At 36.8% G+C, this 27136-nt stretch overlaps 1 protein-coding gene across 2 annotated transcripts in view; it reads left to right on the top strand.

Moving 5' to 3' along the window:
* The window catches only part of CEP128 (centrosomal protein 128), a 433475-nt gene that overhangs the window by 359549 nt on the left and 46790 nt on the right, over positions 1-27136 (top strand). For both annotated transcript variants that reach the window (XM_029239363.1, XM_029239364.1), the window contains one exon: positions 19662-19685. In XM_029239363.1, the coding sequence (XP_029095196.1) occupies positions 19662-19685 (24 nt within the window). The remainder of the gene's footprint in view (positions 1-19661; positions 19686-27136) is intronic.

Genomic DNA, 27136 nt, shown 5'->3' with positions numbered 1-27136 from the left:
GTGGCAATTAGTGCCCAATACTAACACTGTTAAGAGCAAAGAAGGAGCTTAATACCTCTCAGAGCGTACAAGCGTGCAGGGACACATCACACAAAGCCTTGTATTTTAAAGACTAGAGGAAAATCCATCGAAAAGGGCCTCCGTTCCTGAGTTTCCATATTCAAATATAAATATCACAGGTGATATTTTTGATAAGATTATTAAAGTATACAGGTAGAAGTCTTACAATCACAAAATAGAACTCTGGGGAGAAAAAGAAAAAGTAGTTTTTTAAAAATTATAGCACTGGGCTTCCCTGGTGGCGCAGTGGTTGAGAGTCCGCCTGCCGATGCAGGGGACGTGGGTTCGTGCCCCGGTCCGGGAAGATCCCACATGCCGCGGAGCGGCTGGGCCCGTGAGCCATGGCCGCTGAGCCTGCGCGTCCGGAGCCTGTGCTCCTCAACGGGAGAGGCCACAGCAGTGAGAGGCCCGCGTACCGCAAAAACAAAAAACAAAACAAAACAAAAAATTATAGCACTAGGTACTGGATATTGACCACTTTGAGTTTTAAATCTTGGCTCTGCTTATGATTCACTAGGTAACCTTGAGTAATTTTGCTGTGCCTATTTTCTTATCTGTAATATAAAATCGTAAAACTGTCTTCCCGAAGTGTTTAGTGTGCATTAGATTATCCCAGAAGGGAGAGCTAAATGTTTCATTACAATTTTCAGTGTTAGCAAATCCCCATGTATCCAAATTGAAGTCAATTTTATTTACTCATTATCATCATATAATTACGTATAACAGCCATTCTACATTTAATGTTATCCTCCTTAAGGGTAGGAGGTGTTTATTTATCTCTAAACACTTCCCAGTTCCTTTAAATAAAAGGTGCTCCATTTACTCATTGAACAAATATTTATTGAGTACCAGTTCTGTGCAAGGCACTGTACTGGGCAAGCTGCTTATGCTAGATAGTTTGTCGCCCTTTATACCAGAATTAAAGAAAAAGAATTTTAAATAGATGTTTATAATAAAATATTAAAAAATGATATTAGAGAGGATGTATACATCATTGTGGGAACATATAACAGGACCTATCTTTGGTAGAGATACAGGTAGGTTGGGTGCAAGTACAGGGGGTTGAAGGTGGGTAGGTTGAGCAGGGGTGGAGTGGCAACCCCAGTCGGCTTCCCAAAGGAAGCCAGTATTTAAATGATAATCAGGAGTTAGCATTGGTGGGTTTGGAGTAAAGGTAAGTTTTAGGCAGTGCGAAGGATATGGGAATGCCTGAGGTAAAAGCATCAACTTCATGTTTAAGGAACTGAAAGAATTTCAGTGTGGTGGAGTATAGTGTCTGAGAGAGGAGAGGCAAGACAAGAGTTTGTAAGGTAAACAGAGGTCTAAAGGATCTCATAAAGGAGTTGGAATTTTACCTTTAGTATATGGGAAGCCAGTAAAGGGTTTGAAACAAGAGAACAATGTGATCAAATTTTCATTTTTAACAAGTAACTGGCTATAAAGTCCAAAACCATTGGGGGCAGGCAAGATTGAAACCAGGGAGACCAATTAAGCAAGTGTTCATGAGAATGTTGCCGAGATATGACAGTGACTTGGATTGGGTGGTAGCAGAGTGTGTGAAGAGGAATGGGTGGTTTCTTAGTATAATTTAGGATATAAAAATTTAGGGAACTTTTAGATTGTTAGGGAGTATAAAGAAAGGAGTTAAGAATGACTCTTCGGTTTCTTGATTGGGCAACTTCATGGATGGCTGTGCTAGGTCATGAGATAAGAGGAAGTTAATTAGTTCAATTTTATGGTATTCTGAGTTTGGGCACCTTGAAACATCCAGGTGGCAATGTCCTATATTGAACTGGACATGCAGAATTTGGTGTCATCAGATCTGGTCTCTGTATCACATAGAGATGATACTAAAAGTCATAGGAGTGGGACTTCCCTGGTGGTCCAGTGGCAAAGAATCCGCCTTACGATGCAGGGGACAGGGGTTCGATCCCTGATCAGGGAACTATAGATCCCACATGCCACGGGACAACTGAGCCCGCGTGTCGCAACAACTGAGCTCACATGCCTCAACGAGAGAGCCCACGTGCCGCAAACTACAGAGCCCACACGCCCTGGAGCCCGCACACCACAACTAGAGAGAAGCCCATGCACCATGATGAAGAGCCTGCATGCCTCAACAAAGATCCCGAGTGCCGCAACTAAGACCCGACACAGTCAAAAATAAATAATAAATAAATTTTTAAAAATGAATAAAAGTCATAGGAGCAATGAGAACTCCCAGGGAAGTATGTAGAATAAAGAAATGAAAACTTAACCCTGTGGAACACCAACACTTAAATAACAGGCTAAGGATGAAAATCCTGCAAAGGAGTCTAAGATCTAAAGAAAATAAATTCTAGGAGCATAGTGTCATGAAGCTTAACAAATAATATTTCAAAGGGCAAATAATCAGTAAAGCTGAATAAATATTTGTTTAATCCTTGAATCCACTTAGCTAAGGGGTTTAGCTTTTAAAATAAAAAATTATTTTAAAATAAAAATTGTAATTTCCTATCATATTTATGAAACAAATCATTCACTTTTGTAAGTATCCACTAGGTAGCATAATGCCTTTCCATAGTAGGTACTCATTAAATTTCTGTTGACTAAACAAACAAATGAATACCACCCTGCTGGTCTCTTATTTACACAGAACCTATTCCTGGTTCATCTTTAAGGTCTACCCATTAAAAAACAACCACCATCCCTGTCCTAGAGTTCATTTTTGTTTAAAAAACTGGGGGGCGAATTCCAAGTTCTGTCATTCCTGTACACATACATACACACACACACAAACACACACATACAGTTACTTTCACTCTCCCTCCTTCTCTGTATCCTCTTCTGCTCTCCCTCCCTCCATGAATGTAATATTGAAACAAAAGGTCAGTATTTGTCACAGTGGTAGGAATCCGTGGGAACAGAAAAGGATAAAATGGCGAGGGTGGGGACAGCAGCAGAGAGGAGAGTGTTTTCAATCTTCAGAGGAATCACAAACAATGGAGACAAACATATTGGGTGATTTTTACAATACAGCCGGTAATTACCAAAATTCTTCACTGGAGCTTAACGTTGTCTGGCTTTGTGTGTGTGTGTGTGTGTGTGTGTGTGTGTGTGTGTGCGCGTGCGTGTGTGTGTGCGCGCGCGTGTATGTGTGCGTGTGTGTGTGTGACATTCATTTGCAGTTACATTGTGCTGCTCTTCTTAAAAACAAAGTATGGTCTTTGACTATAAATGTGTGGCACAGTATCACAGTCCTATTTGCATATGGGTTTGAGGTACGTTGAAACAAGCAAATCCCTTCTTTAATCCGCTGCAGATCAGCTGAAACATTTTAAATACACACAAAAGATAATCCATTCTTCCTCACTTTAGTTGAAAAGTATTCAGTGACTGACACCTTACTTGTGATGGCTGCTAGTGGTAAGGTTGCTGTTGTTTTTGCTTTTATTTTTTAAATTTCCAGCCTACCTGGCTCACCTTTCATCAGTTTCTTGCTTTCCTCCCCCGTTTCACTTTGTGAACCCCAGAATGCAAAGCACACCAAAAGAGTATCATGCTTCGTTATGAAAAGCTTCAAAGTGCTACCTATGACAGTCACTTAACAGAGTGTCTGGAATATATATGTGCCCCTCGTCTTCTTCTGACTTACCGTAATCTGGCTTTTGGTTTTATTTTAAATGAGATAAAAATAGATGATTATGAACACGATTTTTCCTATTCATTGTTCTCTTTTACTAGGCCATCTTTAGGTTATTTCGAGGCAGTATTCATATATATAAATTGGGGACAATAATATTGCTGACTTCATAAGACCGTTGAGAGGATTAACTATGGTTAGAAATGTATAAACCTTGGTATCTGGCAGGTCCTCCATAAATATGAATTCCACACGCGGACTATTTATTTGCATCTACTGTGTACCAGGCATGCTGCATGCTGGGCATTGAAACAGTAAACATCCTTGCCTTCATGAGATCTGCCCTCGTGGAGCCACTCCCTCACCGTCTCCTTTCCTCCCCTTCCCCCTCCCTCTTCCTCTCCTCTCTTCCTCTCTCTTCCACTAGGCAACCATGATTGTGCTAAAGGAAATGTTACATCTTTGGATGGCTACTAAATATAATGAAAAAGTGAAAAAAGTCACAATATGGCAGTAATGAAATTGACTATGTGGGCTACATATGAATATCAGTCTCATTATTTTAAGAGGAAAAAGGGAACATTTTAATTGTAGTATCTATAATCTAAAAAGTGTTTCTGGACACTTTCTTCAGTATCAGTACTTTCATTTAAAATGAGCTGAATCCTTCATTTAATTTTTTAAAATTGGGTTTATGTTCTTTAAAAAAGTAATTTTTTTTGGAGACATTTCAGGAGCTATGCCCTTGAAGGACATTAAGTGGCACTATCGACTTGTTGTTTTTCAGATGACCTGTAATTATGTTTAATTTCTGTCCTAGACAGCTTTTTAAAAATATATTCTGAGATCTTCCATTTGAAGGATTTTAGTTTTTTGGAAATGTTTTGGGAGTGGAGGGGCAGGTGTTTGATTTTTGTTTTTGTCCTCTAAACAATGCTTAGGCACAAACATCTGAAATGAGCTGGAAGGAGAAGATAATCTTTTCCTCAGTCATTACTTCATTACAGCTACTTATAGAGTAGCCTATGGCAGTGTGGTGTTTTGAAGAAAAAAATAGAACTCGAATTTCTTAGTTCTTTTGGAACAAGTCTAATAAATATTAATATAGTTGTATTACATTATGGAAAAGAATTCCAGTGTAGAGTTGGCAGTCACATCGTTGGAGATAAACTAGGCAAGAAAAACCACCGAAGACAGAAAACTGACATGGGCAAATAAATTGCCCTGGCAGAGGCTGACAGTATAGAACATTAACTGCTCAGTAATCCCAGTAGATGGCCAGTCCTCCCCTAGTAAGCAACCATGGGTTAAAGTGGGCTAGTGACAGACCAACTGGGTAGTCTCTGTGGCTTTGCTGTCAGTCATTTCTGCCTGACTGTAGAATGTCCAAACCTGAATTTTCAAACTAGGTTGTGGTTTGGGGAATTTAGAGATTGTGGATAGAAAGCAGGGATGGGGTAGCTAAGAGTCCCTGAGTTACTTTAGAAGGGAAAGTGAGGGTGATGTGGGATGCTGTGTCCTAACACTAGATCTCCAGAAGAGTTGAAGGATTAGTAAAAGAGATTCTTAAATTTCCCCAGAAATTCTCGTTAGCTTGGGAGATACTAAAGTATGTTTTTTTGTTTTGTTTTGTTTGTTTGTTTGTTTTTGCGGTACGCGGGCCTCTCACTGTTGTGGCCTCTCCTGTTGCGGAGCACAGGCTCGGGATGCACAGGCTCAGCGGCCATGGCTCACGGGCCCAGCCGCTCCGCGGCATGTGGGATCTTCCCGGACCGGGGCACAAACCCGTGTCCCCTGCAACGGCAGGCGGACTCTCAATCACTGCGCCACCAGGGAAGCCCCTAAAGTATGTTTTTAGAAGTCCCAATTTGAATAAATTGGTGAACTGGGATTGACTCTTTAAGGCTTTATTAAACTGGAAGGTAAATGCAATATCCTGCTTATCCCTCGGATAATTCCTGAGAGTTATAATGGAACTTCTATAATTCCAGAAACAAAAATGTAATGCATATGTACTTATTCTTCCCAAGATGCAGTCTTCAAAATGTAGGCAAATCTCTTTGTATCTTTTCCTTTGTCTGATGTATGATTAAAAAATAATGGTCCTAAGCAATGACTTAAAACATGGGCGATTATAGGGGATGGAGGCTTGGGCAACGGGCTATGTGACTTAATGGCTCATTAAAATCTCTATTTTCTCAAAAGGTGAAGAGGCTTACCAAGCCTTAAATTTGGTATCAGTTCTCAGCAGAGATAAAACGTTAGCAGTCTGTATTAGGGTCAAGCAGGGTCTCAGCCAATTAGATTTGCACACTTCAATTTACTATGTCAAGAGGCCTCAGGAGAGCAGAGAACCAAGATCAGTAAAATAGATTCCACTTGAAATTTTAGTGATCATTAAATTTTATCACCCTCTTTCACGTGAAATTTGCAACTTAACTTTAATTTCAAATTTATGACAATAAAAATGGAAAATAGAATACCCTGAGAGTGAAGTATTCTTGTGTCTGAGTGTATGGAAGTTGATTGACTAGATTGTTTTCTTTTGAGAATAAAAAATATAAAACTGTGGCTGGTTTTGTTTATCCAAAGGGATGCAAAGCAGAAGTCCTAAAGATTCAGCAGTCTCCTTGAATCAAGCTTCTTAAAAAGCTTCTAAAAAACAGATGCCATTTGGAAACATTTTAAAAATGCAAAGACAAAGTGTAGTCTTTGAACTCAAAAGCCCAGATTTTACCCTGTGACAGAAGGTTTACTAAAAGCTCAGTAGTGAAAATGAACTAAGTATGTGTTGCAGATTTTGTAAATTGCTGCCTCAAGGGGGGAATTTATTTTATCTGTCTCCATACACCATCCCTTTCGCAGTTGACACTGTAAAAAGCAACATTTCCAGAAAACATCCCCTGGTACCTTCATCAGAGTCCAAGCTCTGGTTTCCTTGGGCACTGGGCCTGATGTAAAGAACAACTTGCATTTTCTTGGGAAAAATGAAAACCATCTAAGCACGTTATGACGTTTTGCAAGTGTTGAACTTGTCTGGGAGTTTTTGCCATGTTTCCAGTCAACTGTCGCCTTACGATTTGGGGCAATTTCATTTGGGTTGCAGTTTGAGTGATCATTTCAATACCATGCTCCATAACGTGTATCTGCTTGTTCTTCTCCTGTCACATCCCTAAATGGGCCTCAAACTTTGGACAACTAACCATGTGTCTAGTCCCTTCGGGCTGCTATAACAAAAATACCAGCGACTGAGTGGTTTAAACTAGAAATGTTTGTTTCTCACAGTTCTTTTTTTATAAATTTATTTATTTTACTTATTTTGGGCTGCATTGGGTCTTCGTTGCTGCGCTTGGGCTTTCTCTAGTTGCGGTGAGCAGGGGCTACTCCTCGTTGCGGTGTGCGGGCTTCTCATTGCAGTGGCTTCTCTTGTTGCGGAGCACGGGCTCTAGGTGCGTGCGCTTCGGTAGTTGCGGCACATGGGCTCAGTAGTTGTGGCTCACGGGCTGTAGAGTGCAGGCTCACAGGCTTTGTTGTGACGCACAGTTGTAGTTGTGGCACACAGGCTTTGTTGCTCCGTGGCATGTGGGAATCTTCCCGGACCAGGGCTTGAGCGCATGTCCCCTGCATTGGCAGGCGGATTCTTAACCACTGCGCCACCAGGGAAGTCCCACATTTAGGGCATAACATTGTGTTCTCTATATTGTCTACCATCTCCTGATAACAGTGACAGTTGTGAAAAGCAATATTTTAAGTAATGACTGTGATGTACAACAGATTTGGAAATAAATGCTCAGCAGTAATATATATCTGGGTGAAACAATTTCTGCTGACTCACAAAACAAATCTCTGAGGTTCAAAGTATTAATAGGAGATCATTGAAAGAAACTGTAGTTCTCGCTTCAAGGGCTATCTCCAATTCCCATCCCTGGCTGATCTTCCAGAATATAAAGAAACAGAGGATTTCCCCAGTCTGGGATCTTGGAATCTCACTAATGTTATGTTTCAATCTATTAACAAATACTTATTTAGCATTTGTTAATTCCTGTCAAGATTGTGCTAAATCAACCCCAAAGGGTGATGATCTGTACATTAGAGAAGAAAAAAAATCACCCTCTGTCTTGTTAATGAATGATATTAATAGCTACCAGACAATTCTTTTGTGTCATACACTGCTAAAACCTCTAAATGTATGTCATTTATTCCTTGCAACAACTCTATAAGATAGATACTTTTATTCTCATCTTACAGATAAAAAAGCTAAGGCGCATAGCTTGCTCAGCCAGTTAGTGGCCAGGCTGGAACTTGCGTTAGAATTCGCTTGTCTTCTGTGCTACTGTGCTTAAATGCCTTGTGAGCTTATGAAGAACAGAATTTCTTCACTTTTTTTGTTTGTTTGTTTAGGTTCCTGGCATTTCTTTAAATGTTCCTTTAAATTTCTTCTATTTTTTTCTATGAGAATGATTTGTTAGTAAAGATATTAAGCATTTAGTGTGGTAAAATACTAACTGACCTCCTACTTCCTCAAGAAAAAGACTATAAGAAGCTAAACAATTTTGAGAGAGCGCATTAAATAAGTCAGGCGACACTGGGGCCTTAATAGTAGTGAAACTTCTTCCTGCCTTTCTATAACTTTAAAACTACTTATAAACCCTTAGGCTCTAAGCTCACATGTATATGGTGACTGGACAGTGTTATATGTATATTTAGCTATTGGCATGTGAGAAAGATTTTAATTCCTGGTGCAAGATTATGAACAATCCAGTAATCTTGAACACTTCTAGGAAGGAGAAGGGATCATTTTTCTTTTTCAGTTCTGCACCTTTTCTTTTTGCTTATTCATCATGTTTTAAATAAACAGACTGAAGAAAGTTGTTATTAAAGCCCTCCTTGGGCTTCTTCAATTTCAGTTTTAAGCCAGGTTCAAAATATTCTGGCAAAAATTAAAGGCAACATTGAAAACGTTTGCATAAATTTTAAATTGTGCAAAAGGTGATAAAACTAAACTGAGCTGAAAGAATGACTAATAAGCATCTCCTCTTATATCTTTGTCTTTTTATCATACTCAGTGATTATTTTGGTTTTAAAAAATTATTTCTGAAGTGCATCCGTTTTCCAGAGTATCTGCATTACACTTACTATTCTAAGTTTAATTTGTTAGAAGTTTAGTGTTTACTTTTAAAAGTGTGAAGGCTTATTAGCATGCTAATAAATAACATTTAATGTCTGTTAACAATGTTTCTATATTTGCCCATAAAATGAAATAGAAAAATACTACCTGCAAGGGACTCCATGCCTTTACTACATTCTGGTGGTAATTGAAATCCCTGGTTCTCATTTCATTGTTAGAAAGAACTAATAAATTTGTCACGAATGGAACAGGGGTGGAGGAAAGAGGCCATTTATGAGTTCAGTGATGAAACTAATCTCCTGCAGCTCAGATCTAAAAGAACTGGGAGACCAGCACAATAGAGGTGCCATTTAACTGCATAACATCTCCGCTAATTAAGTGTAGATCTTTGCTCTCCTTTATCCTTTCTTCTGCTCTTTCCCCAGTGGTATTGACTGTGTGTGTTTCAGCTGGCCTAATGTCAGACCCAGAAGTCAGAGGGAGTTGCAACTTACTTAAGAAAGGCATATGCCAAAAATATAATCTTTTTTTATTATATACCAAAATAAATATAAAAATGTGTACAAATAATGGTTTTTATTTGAACATTAAATTTTGTTGTGATATAGTATGTGTTTTGTTACACTGTCACATGACATCTGTTAAAAATAAGGTTTTGGAATGCTCTTCTGGCATGTGTAATTTTGAGAAAAGCCTGCAGAACAGTTATCCAGTATATCCTCTAACCTCTACCACACACATAAAAATAGCCCTGGTGGTAATATTGGCATTTATTGGCTATTTGCTCATAAAACTGCTCTGTCAGCATATGGTATTTCCACTACTCCATTTTGTCAACATATTAAATAAACAAACACACACATTTTTTTTAACGTGACCTTTTATTTGTCTTTCGGAGTTAATGTAGACTCCTTTGAATCAGGTGGACCTGGATTACAGTCTAACTGCCAACATTTAATCACAATGTACAATTCAATACATATATCTTTGAAGTCTGTTTTTCTGACTTAAATGAATGAAGTTAGTCATTTTCACCGTTGAGAGTTTTTGTGAACATTAAATGAGAACATATGTGAGAAGCACCCAATACAATTTTTGCAAATAATAAGCTTTTAATAAATGGTGTTGATTTTTATGATACTGGTGATTTAAAGGAATGTTTTCATTAACAACTACAACACACATACCACTGTCCCTTTTGTTCCTTAAACTAAGCAAATTCTTTCCTGTCCCAGGACCTTTGCCTTTGCCTTTGACACTCCCTCTCTCTATAATGCTTTTCCCTTAACTCTTTTGGTGACAGCTCTTTTTCATCCTTTAGTTTTCAGCTCAAATGTCACCTCTTTGTGAGAACTTAACCTGATCAACCTGTCTAAAGCAAACCTCTGCCCTTACCCCCCATCATAGCTCCTGGGTGTCTTCTCTATTCATGTCCTTGTCTTCTCCTTTAGAATGTAAGCTCCATGAAGGCAGAGAGACCTTATCTTTCTTGTTAATAACTGTGTACCCAGTGTCTATCATAGTGTCTGTGTCAGTAAACGTGGATGAATTAATTAAATGAATAAATGAGTGGGAGGGAGGAGAAAGAAAGGAAGGAAGCAATGATGTAGGGAAAGAAATTGGAAGGAAAGAAAAAATAATGGATAAAAGGAATAAAGGACAAAAGGAAGAAACGTATATAGCCTGAGGAATGGTTTATATTCTGGGCATATGTATTTATGCACATACAACTTTTAAATTTTGCTTTAAAGTTGGGTAAAAATTTTCTGGTTCTTATTTTAGTTTCTTATCCCTGGTCAGCATGTCTCACCTTATCCTCTGCTTCCAGTAACATACAGGGTTTCCTACAGGGTGACCTCTGTGAGGCCGGAAGTACTTTTTATAGGACACCAATATCTTAGAAAAGGGGGTTACCAAACTTCCTGTAAAGGACCAGTATCTAAATATTTTCACTTTTACAGGCCATATGCTCTCACCCAACAACTCATCCCTGACGTCATAGAATGAAAACAACCATAGACAATATGTAAAGAAATGAGTGGGCTATGTTCCAATAATACTTTATTTATGGAAAGTGAAATTTAAATTTCATGTAATTTCCACGTCATGATTATTCTTACTTTGACTTTTTTTTTCAACCACATAAAAATGTAAAAAGCATTCTTAGCTGGCAGACCTATAAAAACAGGCAGCATGTTGGAGTGACCTTCTGTCGTACTTTGCTGACCCTGCCTTGGAATGAACTACAGTTTAATGGTTATCTGTCTCAAGAATGTCTTTTGAAAGATGAACTGGAGTGGGAAGAGTCAAAGAGTAAATTTTTGACCTTTTCCTCAAAGAATAAATTTCTGTTGGTAGAATTTTAAATAATTTTGCAAATAGAAGGAAACTATAATTTTGGGTAATCAGTCAGACCTTCCTGAACTCCTAAAATCACACTCCATTAGTGGGCCATTATCCACAGGTAAGGTTGTGAGTGTTAAAAGTAGCTTTCATTACTGGCTAAAACTGCCCAGGTGCGTCTGTTAACAAGCTCACATCTTATTTACTCCTTCCTTCATAGACTTTGGAATTTAGGATCAGTTACTTCCTGGGATGATTTTGAAAGCCAGACAGTTGGAGATATTTTGAAATGAATCACTATTCTTTATTTATAATCCTGAAGAGTAAAGTATTTTAAATTTCAAATAATGATTTCCCTAAAATTTGTGACCCTAGTTGGGTAAACAGTTATTTAGAGGAACATTTTAAAGGTCCTTTAAAAATCATTAGAAATTATTATGGTCCTATTGGTGTTATTTTTATAGCTGTTACTATTTATAGTGCTTTAAGTAGACAATAGAGCTTTCCAACTCTTTTTCTTTACTCACATCTCTCTTAAACAGCCAAAGCTACTATTTAAAATGCCACCTTCGGAAGATGCTAGTCAGACTGCAATGAGAAATCAGAATGAAGCTCAATTTGAAGAAAAAGCAGTTAAGTACTTCATAGGTAAAATATTTAGAATATTTGGAACTGAATAGTCAAAATACATCTGCTTTATTTCGGGACATACAGGGTAAGTCAGCCTTCAGGTATGCTTCCCAGAAGTTCAACTGAAAACTAAGTTGTTGGGTTTTTTCTTTCAGTTTTTGTAGATACTAAGAATAGTGCACCATTGATTATCAGAGTACATATAATCTAAGGCGAGTTTTAAATCCTTTAATCACCTTTCCCTTTCTACCTGTACTTGTGTATTACAAAATGGAGGTTAGTAATAGTTCTAAGCTGAGTCAAACTGAGTTAGGAAGCAAGAAAAGCCTGAGTTATGTCAGCCAAATACATTATTTTAAAACAATCTGTCTATGCCTTGATTGTTCATTCTGAGCAGCAGCCTCTCTCTTTGTATAGAATGGTGAGAGATAACTGTGTGCAGTAGCCCGCAGAAGGAATAGGGAATGAGGGTGAAAAGGAGAGTATCTAATATAATATTCCTTATGTTTTAATTCCTGAAAAGAATTGAGTAAATGACTTTCCATGTAAATTAGGATGTGGATTATTGGAATTACAATTTAATTCCCAAGGTGGACTGTTTGCTTTTGCCATTTAATGACTCAGCCATGTGACATGCACAGTAGTCAACAATCAAGTGTTGCAATTCAAATATTCAAGAGCAAGGAGCTTGGGACAAAGGGTTCTGTGATTATATGGGTTTCCTTGTGAACATGCTTCACTTGGAAACCCAAGAGATGTGCACACTTGAGGGAAACAAAGGAGATGTTAGCCTCAGGGAGTCTTATTAGATCAGCTATGTTTGGTGGCAGTCAGATACACACCCTGAAAAAAAAAAAAGCACACCCAGTTGTTTTCCACAAGTTATGCATGACACAGACCTACTCATAAATTATGCCATAATCACCACTGCACTATGATTTGCATAAGAGTTCAGAGCATATTCAGCTGATATATGACAGGCCTCACAACTGGAGACATGTACTTTATTTCATAAGGTGTAAATCCTTGAAAAAAAATGTGGTGTGTTGGTTTCTGGATTGTTAGCTTTTTCCCCTGCTACTCAACTCCTGTTCCTGCATCTCTTTTGGGGACAATCTTTGAAATTACATTGGTTATCATTTGCATTACCCCTAACCATGATCATAGCCTTTATATTATCTGCAAATAACTTTTAGGTGTTCTCCAGTCTAGATGTCATTCACTGAACTTTTGTTGCCTGTTACTAGCAGTTTCACTGTGGAACTGAGCAGTACCAACAGAAATAATTCTGGCTTTTGCCCTTCATTTGGGTTGCAGTCTTATCCTGTAGGCGCACACCTATGCGCCGTATTACATTGTGCATTAAAAAAGAAACTTACAGTGATTCTTTATTTTAAAGGGGGGCAGGGGGAAGAAATCTGATTGCCTTGCTTTGTGTTCTAAAATATAAAGGGTAAATCTGAGATTTTTTGGTTTTTTTTTTTTGGTATTAGTTTTGTACTGTTGACTAGAAATGCTTACAGGGATTTTAAGCAAAACCCTTACCTAGCCTTTCTGGCTGCATTTTCTAGTGTGAAATCTGTTGAAACAAACCAACAGAGCCCCATTTCCATGCTTTCTCTTCATTTTCCTCCTTCACCCCACTTGTATTCCCTGCTCCGCAAACCCATGTACACATCCCACTTCAGTGTAAGTGCAACCTCAGCCTTTCCTGAATAGTACTGAATGCAAGTGCAGTAGTCAACAGCGGCCTCATAACAATACCGCAAACCGAACCGCTAGCCTGAGAATACAGCAGAAGAAAGCTACAGAAGCAAAACTGGCTGCCTCAGGTCCCCATCTGGCAACGGTAGTGGATGAGAGAACAGGTCAGAAATGTGGAGCACACACTTCGGCTTTGTTCTTAAATTGTGTCATTGTTTCTGCTTCTGATTTTCCAGTCCCCAAGTGAAAGGTAGATAACAAGGATCATTACTAGGCTAGGAAATAATACGTACCTTTAAACTGGCTTTTCTTGATAACCCAAATGTTGGGTTTTCTTATTGATGACTTTTTAGGTAAAATCCTGATGGCTTGTTGTGGTTTTCTTTTCAGCATTTCTGTTTTGTTATTTTGAACCCTGAGGTACATTATTTGAAAAAGGCACATAAGCAGCTAGTGAAATGAGTTAACAAAGATTGACCAGAAATATCTAATGATGGCTAAATTGAACACCAGATGATGGGAAACCACTGCATGCTGCCCTAATGTCATTCATTCTAAAGGTTTTTAAAATATAGAGTAACTTTGACTTTTAATAGATAACATGCAATTTTATGTACAGATCTTTGACTTCTGTGTGTATTCAAAGCCAACTTATGCTATATTTTAAAAGTTTGGTGTTGCAACATTGAGGTTGTTTACGATTTTTATCTATTTTGTTTTAATTTTTTAGAATGACTATGAAACACTGATCTTTTTTTGAGGTGGTTAATAAAAGCCTTTTCCTTTTCTTTCACTTTAATATCTTGAAGTGTGGAAAAGAATACATTTGAAATTATTTCTAACTCTTTGAATTATTTAAAAAAATGATTGACAATTTGTTAAATGTAATGGGTTGTCATGTGGAAAAATGCATAGAGGAAAAATGCATTTCATTTTATAACCTTCATGTACGAAACAGCAGGTAAAGTGTGAGTGTTGATTAAACCAAGATAACATTGACAGGAAAAATGCCCTGCAGTGGTCTCTCTGGGTGAAGCTCAGTGGATTTTTCTTCCAGAAAACAGGCTTTGTGCATTTAGAACAGTGATGAGAGGGAGTCCTCACTGTGGGTTTTCTTTTTGAAAATTATATGTTCATCATGGCCCTTCAGTACAGAGAAGTTTCCAGAATTAGCCTATGCTTGTAATGTTTCTTAGACTCGGAAGCAATAGAGACTTTCATTATATTTTTACGCCAGTATTGTGCTTTTTTTGTATGCTAATGGATGTATTTAAAGCACTTTTGGAAAATGCTGCATTATTGTGATAAAGTCACTAGACCTGTACAGCTCTACTTATCAGGGGGAGAGAACTCTGAGTATTCAGACCTGTGAGTCTCTATTTCATTTCTTAGATGGGATGGATGAATCAATGTGACTAGTTGATTGGCTCAGCTGAGTCAAATAAACTGTTAATGACCAAGTATTCAGATACCAGCTCTCCACGTAGCGTTCATTTCCTAACAGCCTACAAATATGTTCCCATCTCCAGTGATACTAATGAATTTGCTTTGGTTTATTCATAAACTCTAATGTACGCCCCACTGTGACCAGGTAGCAAAGGAATATATACAGCTCAAGACAGGTTACTAACCTAATGATAAAAAGTTAAAATACATCTTTTTTTTATAGTGCATGTGCTATTGTCCTTCTCAAAAATATAACTCACCTTACTCCATCTGTCAAGCCCAGAATAAATTAAAATGTGATTTCTAGCATTATTATTTTCATTTAGAAATGGTATGTAGTATTCACACTGATAATAACAGCTAGTACTCTTCATTGTAACTCAAGGACTATGCAGTGACTGTATGTATAATCCTTAAGAGTAAACATTAAAATAATTGTTGCCATTTTAGGTTTTTCTTAGGCTTTCCCCATCTTAAATAGCACTAAAAAATAGTGGGAAAGGGACTGTCCAATCACAAAAAAACTGGTAACGATAAAACATATTTTTTCCCTAAGAGCTTTTTTCTTCAAAACATTTGAAGGAAATCTCTCCTCCAATTTTTAACCTTCCACTCCCCATTGTTTCTTTCCTTGTTATCCAGAAATATTTCATACAGGAGAAATAAATAGATTTGGTCTAATAAAATAGTTTATTTGGCATAATAAAATAATTTATTTAAAATAAATTATTTGGTCTAATAAAATAATTCTTACATCTTATTTCAAGTGTTTTTATTTGGAGTAAAAGCACTTGGAGGCCCATGAGTGGGTTTCAGAGAGTCTGCAATTCCCCTAAAAATATATACAAAATTCTGTGTGTTGTGTATAGTGTACATTTTCCTGGGGAAAGGATTCTCAAAGTCCATGGCTACAAAAATAAGAACCACTGATTTATTAAAACCACCTGAAATGTCATGATTATACTGAGAGTGTCTTCATTACTTCATTACTTCTGTCTTCCCCCTCTACTCCTCTCACCTACTCTTCCCCCTTTCAATATCCTAGCAATTCTTTTCTTTTGGGGATCTAACCTTAGGAGTGTGTATGTGGTAGGAGAGGAGGGAGAGTGCTGAACCTGCAGGCCAAGCTTGAAGATAAAATCTGTTGAAATGAAAATTGAAGATTAAACAGCAACAACAAAACACTACAGTTGCAGTTATAGTAAGAGTGGGAGAGGATAGGGAGAATATATTTTGGTATAATTATATATTCATTCCAGGACGTATACTGGCATGTGTTTTCATAGACTGTATCAGTGCCACAATATTGGCTTAAGTTATCGGATATTTTAATGATAAGAACATGAGCAGAAGTATGCAAATATTTTGTTTGAGAATAGAGATTTGCAGTAGCCTAATTCTTTTATATACAAAATTATAATAACTAATCTTTTCTGCCAAAAAAGAAGTCAACTTCAACCATTTAAATTTTGCAATACATTTCTTAAATTGATACAGCCACTATGGAGAACAGTATGGAGGTTCCTTAAAAAACTAAAAATAGAACTACCATACGACCCAGCAATCCCACTACTGGGCATATAACCTGAGAAAACCATAATTCAAAAAGAGTCACATACCACAGTGTTCATTGCCTCACTATTTACAATAGCCAGGACGTGGAAGCAACCTAAGTGTCCATCGACAGATGAATGGATAAAGATGTGGCACATATATACAATAGAATATTACTCAGCCATAAAAAGAGTTATTTGTAGTGAGGTGGATGGACCTAGAGTCTGTCATACAGAGTGAAGTAACTCAGAAAGAGAAAAACAAATACCGTATGCTAACATATATATATGGAATCTAAAAAAACAAAAAAAAAGAAGGTTCTGAAGAATGTAGGGGCAGGACAGGAATAAAGACGCAGACATAGAGAATGGACTAGAGGACATGGGGAGGGGGAAGGGTAAGCTGGGACGAAGTGAGAGAGTGGCATGGACGTATGTACACTACCAAACGTAAAATAGATAGCTAGTGGGAAGCAGCCACGTAGCACAGGGAGGTCAGCTGGGTGCTTTGTGACCACCTAGAGGGTGGGATAGGGAGGGTGGGAGGGAGATGCAAGAGGGAGGGATATGGGGATATATGTATACAGATAGCTGATTCACTTTGTTATACAGCAGAAACTAACACACCATTGTAAAGCAATTATACTCTAATAAAGATGTTAAAAAAAAAAGCAAGTTAATAAGTTCATAAAGATTAGGAGTAGTTTGTTTTTATTTATGGCCTACAATTAAGGCCAACAAAACTGCAATTTAGACAGAGCTCACTAATTGGCAACAATGACTGGTATCCTATTAGCTGTTGTTGATTGGCAAACGGAATTATTTAAATTCAGACTAATGAATTGAATTTCTTGTTTCCCTAATTTTCTCATTTTCTTAACATATATATTTTTCATTGAAAACTATCGCAGTACCATTTTGGAATGGAGTACATTATAGACAGACATAAGTAAATTGTATTGAAATAGATTATTGATCTTTATATTTTAACGAAATTGAGATTTTTTGACCATTTGCGTTTTAGCCTTATAGACTAGGCATATGTTTCAGTCAGCTGGGACTGCTATAACAAATTATTGTAGCCTGGATGGCTTAAACAGCAAACATTTACTTCTCACGGTTCTGGAGGCTGGCAAGTCCAAGGTCGAGGTGCTGGCAGATTCGGTTCTTGGTAAGGGACCTCTTCCTGGCTTGTAGATGGCCATCTTCTCCTTATTCCCTTACCTGGCAGAGAGCAGAAAGAGAAGCAAGCATTCTTGTGTCTCTTCTTATAAGGGCACTAATCCCATGAAGGCTCGATCCTCATGACCTGATTACCTCCCAAAGGCCACATCTCCAAATGCCATCACATTAGGGATTGGGGTTTTAATGCATGAATTCTGAGTACACAAACATGTAATCCGTGACAGTACGTATTTTAAAATCCTGTAACAAATATTTAAGTAAAATGAAGACAGTAATACATAAATTATATCAGTTTATCTTTACCAAACAGTGAGCTATGAATTAAAATGGAATTTAATTCAGTTGTACTATTTTGGCATCATATGATATCACGGATTTCAAACCAGCTGTATGTGTGCTTTTAAAATATGCTAATTCTAAATAATATGAGCCCCATAGGTACATGGTGTGGGGAAAACTTAAGGCCCAAATAGTGGCTGTAAATATTTTCAGCCTTCCAAGATGGTTCATATAAATGCGGTACTGCCCAAAGACTGTCTAATGAGGCTCTGTTCAGTCTGCAAGTGATGATAACACTTTGCTGAATGATTTTGTCCCAGATGCACTGTGAATAAGATGCCTGGTAAGAACAGATCAAAGCCCCCTTGAGGCATTATATGCATTTATTACGAGCTACTCAAATGTGACAGTACACAAGTCACCGATAAAATAGCAGTTATTTTATGAAAATTATGGGGGCAAGGGTGAGGTTCTCTCAAGTATGCCAACAAAATGTAATTAAACAGATTATATTGCTAAAAACAATCTGCTTTGGGCTGATTTTGCATAATATATTCATTTAGCTTGTGCCCACATAGCCAAATATTTAAAGAGGCAGAAATGTTCAACCCAGTTTCACAGTCTGAGGGTTGAAGGCTGGGTTGCAGAAGTCCTCAAAGGCAAGGCCTCTGTGTGTTAGGTGAAGCTGGGGGAATGCAGGGGAGAGCCAAGTTTATGCTCCTAAGTGTCATGGGTCTCTGTCAGTCTCTGTACGGTCACAGAGATCTGAGCTGAATGGCCCTCTGCACCCTTTTCCTTCCTTTCCCTCTTAGCGCAAACAATTTAATTTTTAAAAATCCAGATTTTATATATCTCCTCCAACTACTTAAAATGAAAGAATAGAAAGAAAAGTGGCCTTGACCCTCGTAAAAAGGATGGCTTTGCACTTCCTTGAATTTTCAGTCTCCTCTCTCTCAAGTCAGCTTTTTTTTTTTTTTTTGGTAAAAACTTTTAGTATGTAGCTGTTAGCTCTGGGAAGAGTTGAGAACACAACTGTTGGATTGAGAATGAAACCATTCTTAATCATTTAGTTTTTAAAGCGATATTATCACTGACTCTTTGTAAAACCGGTATTTCTTTGAAACCTTCTAAGATATTGTAGGTAATGAAGACCTATCTGGGTTCAGGATTGGCTGCATGTGACATATCTTTCTCATTTACTTTTCCTGCCTTGTTTCAATTAACAGTGTACTTATTAATTTTAATTGGTGAAGTCATTCTTATGTCTGAACTTTACTTCCTGTGAGAGCATACTTTGTGCTGTATACCTAATTGAGAGCTGGTATATGTGCTAAATTCCTTTTTTAAATCACTACTATTGTCTAGTGGTTCATATATTCAGATCTAATAGTTATATTTCACTAAATAGATAAATAATTTTACCAATGCAAAAGTGATAAAATCTATTCCACTTAGTAACTATGTTTGAATTTATGGTATTTACTATTAAATTAAACCTTGTAGTCCTCCTAACACTAGTTGAGATGAGAAAATGATTCTTTTGTGACTATTTTTCTATTGGAGAGATTATCCTGAGTAGGAATTTTCATTTTTTACATTTTTTAAATGTTATTGTTCATAGAGGATAAATAGAAAATCTAAAAATTAAGTAAACTTGAAATGATTTTTTATAGCTTTGTTTTAATAATTATGTAATATGCTTTATTTGCAGGACCGTGTACATGCGTTAGAAACGGTAAGTTGGGGCATTTTCTTTGTCCTTCTATCAGGATTACTGCTGTGTCCTGATGTGGATTTCAGAGCACTCCCCAAAGGAAGCAGTTCTGGAAAGCATTTCTAAAACTATATCTAAGATTCAAAGGGGAAAGTAAGCCAAACTATACCAGAAAGATATGTAGATACAAACTTTTAAAATGAAAAAAAAAAAAAAAGGAATTAAGAAAAAAATTGTGTGTGTTTAAGTGGTCACTGCTCTCTCAAGACAGGTGATGCACTAATTTATGGAAAACATAATTAGCTTAAATGTAATTATGCTTATTTGTTTCTGTATTTCCCAATCACTAAAAGGACTAGTTGATAAGAAACTGAGATTAGGTTGCTATTTATACTTTGAAGGGCAGCCAACATTTTTTTTTTTTACAATATCCAAATAATGATAAAAACTGGTTAGCCTTTTTTTCAGTAATCTTACTTGTAGGAATCTGATATTAGGAAATCATTTTTTTTAAGTGCAAATATATAAAGATTACATGCTTGCAATATTTATTGGAAAATGATATACATTTTTATAGAAAAAAAGGGGAGATGACTTATTGTTCGGCAATAAAGTAATGGTTAGATAAAGTGTGAAATTTCCACCCAGCATGACACAAAGATTTTGGAAAAGGTTTATTATATAATGTTAAATGGAAACAAATTCAAGATATAAAATTACATGTACTTTAATGATAACATATGATGATAGGTGTATAAAAAAAAGAATAGAAGCAAGCAAATCTTATAATAGCGACTTGTTAGACAAGAATTAGGGCTGTGATATCATTCCTTTCTCTGTTCCTCAAGTTTTAAAAAACATGGTTAGATTACTTTATAAATAAACATTTTTATAATAAAAACCACATGAATTGAAAGAATGGTAAAATAAATTATGGTACCACCTAACGATGAAATATTATTCGGCCATTAAAAGTCATATTTTCAAAAAGAAAATATTGACATGCTATTATATACAGGGGGAGGTATTTAAAGCTATATGGAGAGTATGATGCAAATATTGAATATGCATATTTTGTGTTTAAAACTTTTGAAAACACACAAAATATTGAGTGACTTGGGTCTAGTGGTGATTTTTTTTTAATGTTTTTAATGAGCAGATGAAAAATAAGAAACTTTTAAACAATAAGGCTAATTAAGAGTAAAATATTTATATTTTGAGTGTGAGGAAAGGAAAGATGCTAATTGAGAGTATTTTAGTCCTGTGTAAGCAAGTGATTTTGATCGACAGTGTGCAGACCCCAGCTGGGAAATAATCTATTCCTTAGATTTAACCAGGCCGTTGGGAAAGTACACTGACTTTCTTGGTTTCAGCATGATGACATCGTAAGTGAATAAAATGTTTAGTGTTCCTCCACATATATTTTACTTATCCTTAGAAAGTGTCTTGCCAACAGTATTTGGCTTGTAAATTAAATGCTCTTTTTAAAAGTATGAACCAAAACAGAAATGTTGAGTTTGAGGACCTGGGTTCAGTACACAAAATGCCACTTCAACATTTAGTAAATCGCTTGTTTCTTGATTCCTTCGTCTGTAAAAGTGAATAGAATTAAACATATTTTATCACACTGTTGTGAGAATTAAGAAAGAAAATATATGTGAAAATATTTAGGACCTGACAAGTGTTAGGTTATCATTATCATTAAGTGATTGCTTATTATTTCTTATTTAATCATTTTGATTATACTAGTATGTCATGTGAAGCTGAAAATTATCAATAACAACAAGAAGCCTATAACTTTTATTAGTATTTGTTGGTCTTTTTTATTTACATAATCTCTTTACTAACATAGTACTATGGTATAAAATCTTAAATGCCTTATTCTAAGGGTTCCTCTAAGAATAAAGGTAAAAAATAAAAAATCATCATGAGAAAAATAAAACTGGTTAAATGAACTAGGTTTTTTACAGTGGCAGTTTTCTCAAGATGGTTTTAATTTGAAATAATTATCATAAGTAAAACCTCGGTAATAATGAATGAAAAATGAAAATGCTCAGTAATAATGTTAATGCTCAAATGTTATGAAATCCTTTGACTTCGTATGGCATTATAAAGAGTGGATTTAATATACTTGGTAGACTGTTCAGCTGGTAAAGCATTTTATAGCTCAGAAAATCAGATATGCTGGAAGCAGTCTCAAGACCATTTATTAGTCTCTCACAACTTAGCACTTAAACCATAGAAAAATGTTGGTGGTCTCTCATTTGGTTTAGGTGGTATTAGGGTATGTAAGGCTTTGAATGTAGGGTACGTGTCCTGGTGATACAGATCTGCAAAATTTGAAATTTCATTATTCCATTAGGAGTATTTACAATAGATTAATTTTAAAGGTTTAGTAGTTATAATACCTGAAAATAAGAAGGTCTTTTTTGTCATAACGAGCAACGTGATTTGGCTTGTCACCAATTATCTATATGCTCAGGTCGCAGTTGTGTCTGTTTCCCTTTTCTTTCTCAATACTTCCCTCTCCTTCTTCACTAGCAGGTAAGCTTCTTGGAATAGAAATTACATTTTATTTACAAATGCACCCCCAGGGCCTGCAAAACATTTCTAACATATAGTTGACAACCAATAAACATTTGTAAAATCAAAGAATGAATGTTGAACTGAATGTATATAATCCTCACATAGACTATTCTTAGGAATATAGGTATACACAGTACTGATAGTTGAGGGAAAAAAGTACCCAGAAGCATATCAATTTATTCTTTTTTCCCTAGCCTTTCTGATCAGTGTTACACTTTATTTGGTGTTTCACAGAAGCTCCCATGATCTTCATTAAAGTTTAGTGTGAATTCTCCTAGGAAGGAACCACCTTCAGCCAAAACATAGTAGGTTGATTCCCCAAATAAAGCTAAGTGATTACCTGAAAAAAATCTTGGTTGGAAGGATCCTTTTTAGGATCCTTTTTAGATTCCACATATAAGTGATAACAGAGTATTTGTGGAATCTAAAAAGTAAAACAAAGGTATAAAACAAAACAGAAGAGAAACAGACTCACAGATACAGAGAACAAACTAGTGGTTACCAGCTTGCAAGCATCCTTCCTACACATACTGGGGACTCAGAGTGGATATTTATTGGGCACTAAGGTACTAGGTAGACAGTGAAGAGGAGAAAAGGAAAAGGAATTGTGATCAGTTCTCTCAAGGAGCTTGCACTTTAATTGAGGAGAGAAGTTGCTTACATATAAATGAACTAATGATGTAAGATAAATATGCACTGTCTACAACATGTGAATGAAACAGTGCATTTTGTAGAAGGCATTACAAAGAAACAATAATTGTAAAATAAATTAACATCATTGCAGTCTAGGTTCGTCATGGAAAAGCATGGCTTTTGTAGTTTGAGGACATGATGGAGGAGATTTGTTTCCTCTCTGAAATGGGAAGAATCAGTAGTGTCAGGTAGAAAGAGCCAGAGAAGACATTCTGTATTGGGGATGTAATAAAAGTTTAAAGGCAATAATGAAAAAAGAGTTAGCTAGGGCTTCCCTGGTGGCGCAGTGGTTGAGAGTCTGCCTGCCGATGCAGGGGACATGGGTTCGTGCCCCGGTCCAGGAAGATCCCACATGCCGCGGAGCGGCTGGGCCCGTGAGCCATGGCCGTTGAGCCTGCGCGTCCGGAGCCTGTGCTCTGCAACTGGAGAGGCCACAACAGTGAGAGGCCTGCGTACTGCAAAAAAAAAAAAAGAAAGAAAGAAAAAAGAAAAAAGAGTTAGCTAAAAGGATATTTTAAAAAAAAATTTTAAGGCAAAATCATGAAATCATGACTCTCATACAAATATAAAATGAACTCATGACAAATGAGTTTAACTCATTAATTAATCAGAGAATGAGCAAGATGTTACAACTCACTTAAAGGAACATTCAAAGAGCAATAGAGTACTGAAGTGAATTTAAAATAGAGGCAAAACTGGCTTCTTCCATAGTGGAGGAAGGAAATCAATTGAACCTCCCCAGACAAAATTTATTTCATGTCTATGTACAAGAATCATTTGCATAGCAATCAATCAGTCATCTATAACTCACAGAGTTATAAATAGCTCAAAGACAGTGACTGATACAGAGATCCTGTAGAATCAAAAAACCCAGAAGGGTCCGCGAGGCAAAAACTAGTTTTTCATTGAAAATACCCAGTAAGTTTTTGTTCCATTTCAAAGGCTTTCACATCATTTTTTTTTTTTTTAATAGCCTCATTGTCTGTAAAACTTTGAGAGAGTAATAGACACTTCGGGGTTTTGAAATACAAACCAAGGAGTTTAGATTTTATCTTTTATATCAGGGATACAAGTGGGTTTCTTCCTGAGTGCCAGTTCCTACTGGTCAGTACTGGCTATTGAAACATTCTTTTGGGAAGGATTCTGGGCTGCTCTTTTGGAGAGCACTGCTGTGATTGCTTTGCATTCTCTGTTGTGTCCATTACGAGGTTGGGAGGTGAAAGGCGGTAGCATGGCTATTTAGCCAATAAGTAGTCATTAATGGTTTTCAATCAGGGGTTGTGGCGTGGTGAATGTGGTGTGCAGGAGCACAGCTGGAGTGGTGGTGTGCAACCACCACTCCACTGGAGTGGAGTGGTGAGAGCCTGCAAGCAGGAAGAGGGAAAGCGCATGTGGAGGTAATACAACTTTAGGACTGTGCTAGGAAAATTAGGAATTGGGACAGTTTGGTGCCAGAAAGGCAGGGTTAGAGTGATTACCCTTGTTTATAGAAAGGCACTAGTGAACTTAGTAAGTGGGAGGTCAAGGGAGAAGAGGAGATATAGGCAGTACAATAAGAAGTCAGGGTCATTTTAGGAAGGGAAGGCTGTTCAGCTTGGAGATACAAATTCTGTTTGTCATATCGCACCTCAGATCTGTCTTTATTTTCATTTCCATAAATGCCATGATAATTTAGATTCTCAATACCTTTGTGTTAGTTAGAGTTAGCATGACCTCAGTTAAGAGAAATCCAAAAAGAATTATGGGTTAAGTCAGATAGAAATTAGTTTCACTCTCGTTTAACCATCCAAATATATGGTGTCCATGGCAGGTATGGTGTCAGAAACCCAGGCTTCTTTTGTTGTTTTGCTCTACCATCTTCAATATACTGCTTCTGCCTCCTGATCTAAGATGCCTGTTCCACTCCAGCCCTTAGATTAATATTGTAACTAGACAAAAGAAAGAAAGGGAGAGCATGTATGTAACTTGCCTTGAGTGAAAACTAGAATTTGCACATATCATTTCTGTTCATTTCCGTGGACCGGAATTTAGTGACATGATTATAACTAGCTTTAAGATTCAAAAAGAACAAAATAAGCTATAGACTTTTGGAAATTTCAAAGTAAACTTCTAAACAACTCACAGGTCAATAAATAAAAGAAAGGACATGCCCAACTCATTAGGAATTGGCATAACCTTTGAGACAAAACCAGACGGAATGTATAAATACGGGAAATTAAGGAACTTCTCACATATTAACATGGATACAAAAATATTATACACAAATATTAGCAAAATAAATCCTGGAAGGTATAAAAAGGAAAATTACTCATGAACACTGACAAATTACCAATTCATCAATTAATTGAGTTTATTCCAGGAATTGAGTTGGTTTAAAATTAAAAACTCAGTCAGTGTTATTCACCATAGTGACAGATTGAGGAGAAATAAATTTAATAAGGTCATCCCAATAGATGAATAAGAAGATTTATTCCTATGATATCATTATCATCCTCATAAACCTTTTAGAAAACTAAGAATAGAAGAGAACTTCCTTAATCTGATAAAGGTCATGTGAAAAAAAATCTCTGGCAAACCTCACCTTAGCATTTTGAAAGTCCCTCTTTAAGACCAGGAATAAACAAAGGATGCCCCATTCTACAGTTTCTGTTAGACACTGTGTTGGTGGTATTAACCAGAGCAGTAAAACTATCATTATTTGAAAGTAATATTATTGTTTGTATAAAAAGCTCTAGGAATTCATAGTTAAATTATGAAAAATAGTTTAACAAGTTTGATAGAAACCAGTACTTGAAAGTCCCTTTTCCTTCTAACTCCAGCAACAATCGCTGAGAAAATGTTATTAAAGTTACTATATCAGTACAAAAGTAACAAAGAATACAAAGTATACAGGAAAATATCTGACAAAAACATTCGAGCTTTTGGGCTTCCCTGGTGGCGCAGTGGTTGAGAGTCCGCCTGCCGATGCAGGGGACACGGGTTCGTGCCCCGGTCCGGGAGGATCCCACATGCCGCGGAGCAGCTGGGCCCGTGAGCCATGGCCGCTGAGCCTGCGTCTCCGGAGCCTGTGCTCCGCAACGGGAGAGGCCACAACAGTGAGAGGCCCGCGTACCGCAAAAAAAAAAAAAAAATTCGAGCCTTTATAGAGAAGACACTCTGGAATAGTCAAGATACTTCTGAAGAAGAGGAAGTGGGGAGAGTTTTCCTAACATACATATAACCTTATTAAAGCTATTGAAATTAAGATAGTGTAGTCTTGACACAGGAATATATAAATAGGTTCATGTAATCAAATAGAGAATCCAGAAACAAATATGTGTACATAGAAACTTGATGTCTGACATACCTGGCATCACATATCAGAGGAGTAAGGATGGACTTTTTAATAGATGGTATGAAAAAAATGAAATTGAACCCCTATCTCAGATGCAAAAGTGGGTGAAAGCCTAAATGTGAATGACGAAACCGTAAGGCTTTAAAACGAAGTATAGTTTAGTATCGTCATGACCTTGGGACTTTGGAGGATTTCTGGGGGTGAGGGGAGGGGCACTGAAAACATAGGTCATAAAGGAAATGACTGATTTGACCACATCAAAATTAAGAACTTCCATAAATCAAAAGACAACATAAAAAGAATGAAAAGAAAAGCCACACTTGGAACACATTTGTAGCAGAAGATATAACTGACTAGCAGTTTGTATCCAAATCAGTTTGTATCCAAATCTTATTGCCAACAAAGCAATTAGAAAAAGATAAACAATGCAGATTTTAAAAAAAGAAAAAAGAAAAAGGATAAAAGGCATAAGCAGGCATTTCAGTTGAAGAAGAAACATGTAAGAGTATATTCAGCTTCATTCATAATCAGGGAAATGATGACTAAAACCACAAAAATTGTCATTTTCTTTATGTATATGTTTTATGTACTCATTTGTATCTATGACACATTTTACCAAAAAGCAAAGGAAATTGAAACATGTTAGCAGCACTTTTTTTTTTTTTTAATTTTACAACGAAATGATTAATGCTGTCCCTGACAGTAAGGTTCAAAGAGAACTGGTGAGGTACAGCACAGTCTTCCCGTAGAGTACCTCCAACAGTACACAAAGATCTTCCAAGGGGCAGTCAAGACACAAGTAGGTTTAGGAGAATCCATTTTTATATCCTCAGCTACTACCTGCACGTTCTCTTAAAAT

The sequence above is a fragment of the Monodon monoceros genome, unplaced genomic scaffold (genome assembly GCF_005190385.1).
Source record: "Monodon monoceros isolate NGI ecotype Baffin Bay Population unplaced genomic scaffold, NGI_Narwhal_1 Super_Scaffold_21, whole genome shotgun sequence".
NCBI lineage: Eukaryota > Metazoa > Chordata > Mammalia > Artiodactyla > Monodontidae > Monodon > Monodon monoceros.
This window is presented reverse-complemented; position numbering and strand designations above follow the sequence as displayed.